The sequence below is a fragment of the Pteropus vampyrus genome, unplaced genomic scaffold, assembly GCF_000151845.1.
Source record: "Pteropus vampyrus isolate Shadow unplaced genomic scaffold, Pvam_2.0 Scaffold301, whole genome shotgun sequence".
Taxonomy (NCBI): Eukaryota; Metazoa; Chordata; class Mammalia; order Chiroptera; family Pteropodidae; genus Pteropus; species Pteropus vampyrus.
In genome coordinates, this window is record NW_011889082.1 from 352,774 (window position 1) to 362,765 (window position 9,992).

A 9,992-nucleotide genomic window follows, 5' to 3' on the forward strand; every position below is an offset into this window, starting at 1 on the left:
GGCATACTTGTTGCCAGATTTCCTTGGAAGAAACTTGATGGACACTGCGAGGACAAGCTGTGCAGCACTTCCAGGGATGCTTGCCATAGGAGCAGGAGAAAAAGAATGAACACTGAGATCTGAGTTTGTTTGTTTGTTTTTTTAATGTCCTTGGGTGGCACAAACAGATGTTGTATCTTGTGAAGAGCTGCAAAGGAAAGGGGCTATATAATAAGGTCATTTTATTCATCAGAGTTCAGAGACCGTTTCCCTTTGTCTTTTCTTTCTTTCTTTCTTTCTTTCTTTTTTTTTTTTAAGACACTCAGTGTAGGAGACCAGGCTGAATTTCTTAAAGAGGTGCAGGAGGCTGAGAGTCACCGTGAGATAGCTCATTAAAGTCTATGGAGGCTTAGCGAGGCTCAGGAGCATGAAGTCTCACGTACTTGGGTGACTGACAAAGCTCACTGAGGCCTTTAAGTGAGATTGTCCTCGTGCTTCTTCTACCTTCCCTCAAAATCTTACAGCTGAGTCGCTGCGGTTTTGAATTTTTTTTTAAATAGACTTGTCATTTCCTTTCTATTTTTAAATTAAGTTTATTAGGTAACATCAGTTAATACAATTAGCGGTTTTGAATTTGCCTCTTTGACCCGCCCTTGCCCGGCACCCGGCGTAGAGCACAGTAGGCTTTAGTCCGCCGCGCGGCCCCTTTAAGGAAGCCAAGGGCTGCGCTGACTGGCTGGGGCGGTCAGCCAATCAACGAGGCGAGGCCCGGTTCCTGCTCCATTCTGCGGTCCCAGAGCTTGAAGGCCTCTGCCACGGTCACCGTGACCCCGCGCTTCTGCCGCCCCCCGGCAGGTGAGTGAGCGGCAGCCTTGCGGGCCGGTGCGGCCCCGGGTGGCGAGGGCGCGTGCCCCGCCGCGCTGGGCGCACGTTCCTGGTGAGCGCCTACCCTTGGCTCTCGTCCTGCCCCGAGGGCTGACGGGTAGTGCCCCTCTCGTCCTTCAGAAAGGTTCCTTTCCAGGCCAAGGACTCCTGGCTTTTCCCGTAACATTGTAATGGAGTTGGGGGAAAAGTAAGAGCATTGTCAACGGAAATCAGCACATTATGCAGGAAGTACCCAAGTTATAGTAATTGGGTTTAGGCAGCGTGGGTGGGGTTCAATCAGGAAAAACCGCCCAGAAACTGTGTGTTCCGGAGGTGGAATTTGCAAGGGAAGTGGCCTAGTTTGAATGGAACGCAAAGACTTTTTTAAAAATGGTTGTACTTATGCAACCAGTCATAAATGCAGGAAGTTAACGTATAATTTGATCATATAATGAGTCAGCGCAGAAATTTGGATGACACAGGTCATGGGATTTTCCTTTCTATATTTGCTTTTTAAACTAAAATCAAATCCAGGTTCCCAGTGGTGACCCGAGGAAGGCTGCCTGGAACTTGCAGCCCCAACACTCCTCAGAAATACCTCTTCGATTGTAATCTATAGCACAGCTGAGGCAGGGCTGGAGCATCAAGGGCCCTTTTTAAGGTCTCAGGAGTAATCAAAGTTAAAAGGAAGGAAGAAGGGACTCAAATCAGCATTCTCATCCCTCTGAAACACACTGGTGTCTAAGTTATAAGTATCAAGACATTTGTCACCAATGATAAAGTGTTGGGATTTTTGAAAGACCTTATACAATACAGTGACTTTAAAGTTATTCCTCTTGCAAGATTACTCTTGCTTATTTTCTCCCCCCCCACCCCAGTTTTATTGAGAAGTAACAGATATACATCACTATATACGTTTAAGGCATACAACATGATGATTTGTATATCTCATAACAGCAATATTAACTATAGTCATCATTTCTGATATCTATTTTGTGAGTGGGAGAGTGGAGACTGAGTATTCTGGACACTCTAACGAACCTCCCAGGCTTTGGAAAATGGTTTTATTAGGGTGCGGAAGGTTGAAAATACTGGACTTCAGGGTGTAGTTTACAAGATGTACACTCATTTTCAGGTGTGATCTCCCCTGAGGACCACAGGGAAGCTCATCTCCCTGCTTGGCTTCTACCTTTAACTCTTGGGAGCATCCCCTAACACATCCAAACTACAATCCAGACCCAAGAGGGCAAAGTCCAGAAAGAGGTAAGCTTAAATCTTAACTTTCTGGATAGTTTTCCTTTCCTATATGGCTGACATGAGGACTGTCCTTGCACTTCATGGGAGATCTCACCCCTTCATAAATAGGAGCACTGTTAGAGACACAGCTCTGTGACATAGGGGAAGAGGGAGAGAGGGAGAGAGAGAGAGGGAGAGAGAGAGAGAAGGAATGGAGTTTGAGGACAATTGTTTATAAATGTTTGCAGCGTATGTAAAAATTCAGTTGTCCACTCCTATATGCAGAAGAAAAATAAGAAATGGCAAGTGGCCTGAGCTGTGCTTTCTCTTGTATCACTCACTGCTTTCTGCAAACTTTTATGAGAAAGACACCATGGGGACTGCCAAGATAGATAATATATTGCTTTTGCCTTCAGGCAAGTCCTGGCTTGCTGATAGAAACAGTTGACATGAGACTGTCTGAGTTTGCATAAAGGAGAGAACTTAAGCTAGATCTCCCCACTCCCAGTGGGTGGCTTCCAACTCTTGTCACAGAATAGAGTGGGGCAGTGGCAGAGGGGAAGGGAAAACCTCATGACCTCCCTGACCTGTTCAAGGCCTCTTCTCTCTGATGTGTGATTTGGCCTCCTGTGCCCAACATTAAAGCTGATTCTGATCAGAAGCCCCTGTAATTCTAGGGTGTGTCTTTGGCTGGAATATAGGAAGCCACTGAAGTCCAGCTTGCAGTTCCCACTCACCTGGAGCCCCATTTGCAGGGATAACCCATTCCACCTGTCATGAAATGCCTCCGCCCCAACTTCTCCCCAGTTAGCCAGAACTCAAGATTTTCTGATAAGGATATGGAAACTAGAAGCTCTTCTGGCTTCCCACAGAATATTGTGAATCTTGGGTAGAAAGCATTAAGACTGGCCACTTTGGCCCGAGCTTCACAACCTTGCTCAACAGCCTGTCAAACAGAATCAGCAGCATTGTTGAGGAGGGTAGAGCAGTTGTAATTTCCTTGAGTTTTGTGTTCTTCTGAACATAAAATCAACTGAAGTTCATCTGTATCTACCAGCTGGATTAAGAACAAAAACTGGAGTTCTGTTCTACCTAGAATTGACAGCCCACTTAAGAACTTCTTAGGTGAGATAAATAAAATAGACAATACCATATATTCATTTAAAAATTGTGTTTCCCGGGACATTTAATTATCCTTATGTTTTTTCCCTTTTGAGAACTTCAGTAGTAGCCTGAAGAGAACAAATGTGAAGCTGGAGGAGGATGGCTGAGGGATGTCAGCAGTGAGTAAATGGAAATAGGGGGTGTGTAGGAGAGGGGCAAGGAGTACAGGGAGAGTATAGCGACTTCGAGACACCTAAAACTTCCTAAACACAACTGCAAGGAGCACAGAGAAATCTGCCCTCAAGGTGCACAATGCATCTTCTCAATCACCCCTCTATCATCCAGCTGTACAGAAGGTAAAAGGATGGATGGTATCCTCCCTGTCCCTCACAAAAGAGAGTTCTTTTCTGTTTTTGTTTTTTGTTTTTAAATATTCAGTTCTTTAAGATTTGGGGAAGCAAAATCAGAAAACAAAGAGCAGATTTTAGAAATTATCTAGTTCAATCAGCTGGTCTTAGGTGAGTAAATGATGACCAAGTCAGTTAAGTTTGTACAAGATCAGACAGCTAGTTAGGAGCAAGGACTAGAATCCACACTGTGTTCCCAGGTCAGAGTTTTTTCTTATTTTTACGTTGTGACAAGCTCACGATAGCCCAAAGCAGAGCATACGAGGATGCATGTAGAATATACTGTTTTAAGCCTCTTTGCTTTTTTATATTTTAGGTCAAGATGGGGTTTATATTTTCAAAAGCTATGAATGAAAACATGAAAAACCAACAGGAGTTTGCGTTAATGAATGCTCGACTTCAGGTACACTTTTAAATAATTAAGCTTTCATGTAGTTACAGTGGTTAAAGTTTCTAACACATGTGTTCCATCAGTATGTTCTCTTTGAACCCCAAAGGGTAAAATCTCTTGGAGCTTCATCCTCAAAGCCAAGATGAAATGGATTATTAATTATCTAGTGGATGGGCTTGTTTAAATCTCCAGTCCTGATCCCCTGTGACTATTTTTCTTTACATGGCAAAAGGGACTTTGCAATATGATTAAGTTAAGGAGCTTGAGATGGAGAAGATCCTGGATTATCTGGTTGGGCCCAGTATAATCACAATGGTCCTTATAAAGGAAAGAGGGAGGCAAGAAGACTAGAAGTGGGAAGGGGGATGAGAGAGAGGACCAGAAGTAAGAAGTGGGAAAGTGGGTGAGAGAGGGAGGGAGAGAGGGCAAGAGAGAGAGAGAGAGAGTTTGAAGATGCTATGCTGCTGGCTTTAAAGATGGGATAAAGGGCCATAGGCCAAGGAATTCGGACAGCCTCTAGAAACTGGAAAAGGCAAGGCTACAGATTCTCTCCAGAGGGAATGCAGTCCCACCAACCCGTTTGGGCTTCTGACCTCCAGAACTGTAAGATAATAAATTTGCGTTATTTTAAACCACTGAGTTTGGTAATTTGTTATATAGCAATAAGAAATTAATACAGAGTATGAAAACCTAAGGCTGGATAGAAAAGATCAAAACAAAGTAGAAGATTGCCTAATTGCCTAATATAGGTTGTCAGAAAGTATTTTAAAATAAATCAAGTGTTAAAGTTTTGACTAGAATTGTCTTCCTAAAATGTCAAAGATCTCATGGCCCTGGGAGTAGAAGGTCCTGTCCTGCTGTGCGTCAGTACAGTGAGTGGTTAAAAGTGAGGACTAAAGACAGACGGCCTGAGTTTGAATCCCATCTCTACCCCTGACTGACTGTATGAATTGTGCCTCAGTCAGTCTCCTCATCTGTAAATGGAGGTGATAGTATCTCCATCAGGGGGTTATTTTGAGGAGTAAAATGGTAGTGTATAGAAAGTAAACAGAACAATGCTTCAAGTCTTTAGAACAGTGTCTCTCTGTAAATATTAGTTGTTGCTGTGGTTATTATTGCTATTAAAGAGTGATAAGAGTGGCTTGTGCAGGTTAATAACTTTTAGGGGAATGAAACAATTGAAAGAATAGGCAACTAAATTATTGTAACAGCCAAATGACTTAGGGGAGGACCAGATATTAGGCATACAAACCAGCCAAGAATGTCACATACTCAGTCCCTGTCCAAGACCTGTGGAAACTATAGGGCTTTGGCTCTTACATCAGTCCCCATAAAGTCAGGGTCTGTAAAGGATCTGGGATTTTGCCCTACTTGCAAGCTAACAAATTAGCCTGTTAACTCTTTTGTGGATGCTAGCAGAATTCAGAAGACACCTATGTCAGAGACAGAGGACTTTATTACTCATAGCTCAGCAAGCAGTGTAAGCATGAGGTTGGTGTCAATTCCCCATGCTCCTCAAATCTCACAGAGGTGACAAAGATGGGTTTAAATTGGTGCTGTGCATTCAGTGGGTTTGTGGCACATTTGAGAAACATTGAGCTTGGGGGGATCTACTGTTTTATAGTGAGTGGTGAGCTTGTGGAATTGGGGAAGGTTACCTCACTTCTCAAGGTTTTTCACTGCAAACATAACCCAGAGAAATGGCCTCAACAGTTTGGGCCTTGCCCTCTTGGCCTATCTTGCAAGACTGTGCCAGGTCATTCAGCGTCTATGGCAGATGGCCCCTCCTGACAACATGCCCCTCTGCCCAACTGACCAGAACTTTTAGAACAACCTCAACTTCTGCCCACTGATCCCAGCAACCACCACAGCTAGTGCTGAGGTCACACTGTCAGGAGCACTATCAGCAACATCATTTTTCAGATTGGCTGAATCAAAGGTGGACCAGGCCCAGGCATTTAGGAGAATCTCTGTGACTCCAAGAATCTCTGAGCCAGTAGCTATGCTTCAGGTGACAGAATTGGGGATAAAGTTTTTCCCCAAAGGGTAGCTACTACTTTATGCAAAATTGAGATAACAATAGGGTCAGCCATGCCCTCAAACATATTTTAATTTGACCAGCAAATGGACCCTTTCTTTGTAGTTATCTTATTCTAGTTAACTCACTCCCAAATGGGGATGTCAGGCCTGAGAATCACAAGACCTCCAATAGTCAGATATTCTTTTTAATAAGAGCTCAGTAGTAATCCGAGGGTTGCCTTACATTTTTGAAGGGGGTATGTTACAGGTTGAATTGTGGTCCCCCACCCCCATTCATATGTTGAAATCCTAACCCCCACTACCTCAGAATGTGACCTTATTTGGAGGCAGAATCTTTATAGAGGTGATCAAGCTAAAGTGAGGTCATTAGGGCAGGCCTTAGTCCAGTATGAGTGGTATCCTTATAAAAAGGGGAAATTCAGACATAGAGACATGCATACAGGGAGAATGCCATGTGAATATGAAGTTGGCCATTTACAAACCAAGGAGGCCTCACGACCCTCACAAGGAACCAATCCTGCTGACACCTTAATTATGGACTTCCAGCCTCCAGAACTGAGATGATAAATTTCTGTCGCTTAAACCACTCAATCTGTAGAACTGTTACAGCAGCCCTAGAAACTAATACAGGATGTATTTAGTGCTTGTGTCCAGCAGGTGGCGCCGATGTACTGGGCAATGGCCTCTGGAGATAGGCTGTGCTTTTCTTTCTCTTTGGGATTCTATATTGTTTCTACTAGATCAGCGGTCCTCACCCTTTTTGGCACCAGGGACCAGTGGTCCTATAAGAATCTAATGCCTAATGATCCGAGGCCGAGCTGAGGCGGGGATGCTAGTGCTGGGGAGAGGCTGCAAATACAGATGAGGCTTCATTTGCTAGCCCACCGCTCACCTGCTGTGTGGCCCAGTTCCTAACAGGCCACAGACCTGTACTGGTCCAGGGCCCTGTATTAGACAAATAGAAGGGGTCAGGGAATCCCTGAATGGGAGGGTATCCTCTCATCACTATAAATATTTGCAATATAAGCAAGTAACACATCAATTTCATTATACATTTATAGGTGGGAGGCAAAACTGCAGTATCTTGAAGCAGCTCGAAGGCCACTTTAATTTCCCTTCCTCACGGCGAACTTAATTCAGACTCTATCAGTTGAATTCCAGTGTGTTTTTCCCCTATGGGAACACATTTAACATAGGTACTTCAGGGGTTATCTTAACAGTTTCAGGAGATTATGTTATCTCTCAGGTGGGGCAGACTGGGGAGGGCAAAGGGGCAAGGATAGCTTTTTGCCCTTTGGCCCCTTATCCCAGAATAGGTGCTGCTTCCTCCCCTATGCACCCTCCCCCTCTGGAGAGCACTGGAGTTCAGAGGCATCATTCCTTACCCTCCACTGGTGCTATCGCTCAGCCCTATGTTGACGTAAGGAATATCCAAACATGTAGAGAATATCGATGAGTTTATTTAAACCAAACTGACAACAGTTTCCTGGAAGCCAAATCTCAACGGATTGAGAAAATGCTCCAGAGAATGGCAGGTTTGTAGGTTATTTTACACATCAGAATAAAAAGAAGAGACATAAAGGGGCTTACATGAAATCCATTGGTGGTAGGTCAGCGAGTAGGAGAAGACAAAGCAGGGAGATCTCTGGAATTAGATAAAAAGGCAAAATAGAGAAATACATACTTCTTTACATTGGTGGGTACAGGAGAGTTAAAAATTAACATTTACAGCACACAGAGATGGTATGCATGGAACAAGATAACAATGAGGAGTTCTGTGGTCCCATGCTCTAGAGCAGTAGTTGTGCCATGAGGGGCTGGAAAAGATTATTCTGAGATTTCAAAGGTATTTTATCTTAGATACTAAAAGATAATAGGCATGCTCACTTAAGGTAAAGATTGACCTTTGTCAAAGGAGCCATAGGCCTACGACGTGACTACCTACCATGACCCGCTTTTAGTTAGGAATTTTTATGTTCAGGCTATCCTGTGTGGTAACTTTTGGTCTCTGAGTTTGTAGGCCCGCCATGCAGGCTTCCCCTGACCTTATCAGGTTTAGTTTGTGGCCCCTTTTTCGTCCACACTTGTATCCTCAGCACTTTGTTCCAACCTGGTGTTTAGCTCACCCTCCAGCTACATGGGACCAAGTAGATTTGGGTACCTGCATCCAACAGAGCCATAAACATTTAAGTCCCACCTCTTGCCTCCCTGAAGTTCTTCCAGCACACTCATCCTTCTTCCTTAAAGCAACTGAAGTTGGGGAAGAGATGGAGGGAGCAAGCAGAAGCCTTTGTATCTACTTTCAGTTTCAAGGGGCCTCCCACCACTGGGTTCAACAAGCAAGTTTCCGATGCTTTTTGACTACCCAGAGTTCTGTAACCTCAATGCTGACACCATTATTTCAGCTTTGGGACCCCTTGACGCATCAGCCACAGCCATATTGCATATCTTTTGGCTGGGGTGTGGGGCTTGTTGCCCCACGGTGATAACATCCTTCCTCCCTCCCCAGAGGAGAATGTGTCATATCTGGGTGACCTTTCGTCGCTCTGCCTCATTTAACACATAGGACAGTAAGAGACCCTTACTCGACCCTCCCACCCTCACCACCACCTAGCCGAGAGCTTTTCCTACTGGATCTCAGGAAGTCTTTTCATATCCAATAACCCACCAATGAGGGCTCTTATCCTTTCTCTTTCAGAATGCCATGGCTCTCTCTATCAGTATCACGTCTTTGTCACCAAAACAGGCAGGCCTTATGAAGAGTCTGGGATTTTACCTTACTCGCAAGTTAGCTTGTTACTGTTTCACAAATGGTGGTTGAAGACTTTGTTACTCACACCATAGCAAGCAGCATGAGCATGCTTATGATGAGCATGAGAGTTTTCTATGTGCCCCACATCCCATGGAGGAGGTGGAGGTGGGCCTACTTGGATGCTGAAGTGGATGCAGTGAGTTGCTGACTTAATTGAGGAATAGCGAGCTAGGGAATCTACCACTTTTATGGTGAGTGGTTACTTTATCCCTCAAGGTTGCTCACTGCAAACACAACCCTGAGAAATGGCCCAGGTAAAGGCGGTCAGGGCCTTCATCCTTGGTCTACCTAGCAAGAAAGTACAGGAATGTTCAGAGCCTGTGCGGATTGGTCTGCCAACATGTGCATTGGTTAAGATTAGTTTTTCCTTGTCGATCAGGATGTACTTTATTATTCATCTTCTCATTTCAAGGAAGGAGACAAAGGGAATATAGATCAACATGGTTGAAGCAGCTTTGCAACTCTAGAACTACTTGAATTCTGTTCCTAGAACTCAGCTGGTTCAAGGGAAGCCTAGAGGAAAACATACTCATCTGTAGCCATTTTGAAAGATCGGGTTGGTTCTTGAATGATCCCCATTTAAAGGAATTAAATTTCTAGCATCATTTTTAGGGTTTAGAGCCCTGAGGACTGGGCAAGACTCTGCAAATAGAAGAAATGGGCCACTGGGATGGAAGACAACACATCTTTGTAAGTCCTTCAAAGGGAAGATTTTTTTAAATCCCGATTAAACACCATGCCTACTAATATCTTTAACCTGCTCTGCTCTTTGGCTCTTTTTCTCAATAAATGGCACCACAATGAAAAGGATAAATAGAAGAAATAAAGCAAGAAAATACAGTGTTTGCTTTATAGAGAATCCTGTGGTAACAAGGGACCCAAAATGTAGAGTAGATAGTGAAGAGGATAGGAAAGCAACCATGTCTATAGCTATATGTGGAAGGATAAGCAACTGAGAGTTGGTTTAAGAACTAGAAGTGTCAGGGGACTTAACCAGGAAGTGCCTTGAATAAAAGAGGTAGAATGACCAATATAAGTGCGAGGAAACCTACATTGGCCTAACGCTGGTGCTTGGTTTTATAGTCATCTTCCCCATCTCTGCTACCTGCTCTTAGCCTCCCCATATACCTCACCTATAATCATTCTCCTGAGGCTCATT

The 9,992-nt window shown here is 44.1% G+C and overlaps 1 protein-coding gene across 5 annotated transcripts in view; it reads left to right on the top strand.

The window, feature by feature from the left end:
• The first annotated feature begins 681 nt into the window (after positions 1 to 681).
• PLGRKT (plasminogen receptor with a C-terminal lysine) overlaps positions 682 to 9,992 on the top strand; it is a 30,649-nt gene continuing 21,338 nt past the window's right edge. The window contains exons 1-4 of one of the 5 annotated variants that reach the window (XM_023521272.1): positions 682 to 834; positions 1,979 to 2,106; positions 3,907 to 3,993; positions 9,446 to 9,523. In XM_023521272.1, the coding sequence (XP_023377040.1) occupies positions 9,491 to 9,523 (33 nt within the window). In that variant the 5' untranslated portion in view covers positions 682 to 834; positions 1,979 to 2,106; positions 3,907 to 3,993; positions 9,446 to 9,490. Of the gene's footprint in view, positions 835 to 965; positions 1,052 to 1,978; positions 2,107 to 3,906; positions 3,994 to 9,433; positions 9,524 to 9,992 lie in introns of those variants that run through there. The other 4 variants (XM_011376646.2, XM_023521271.1, XM_011376647.2 and 1 more) reach the window with 4 other exon arrangements.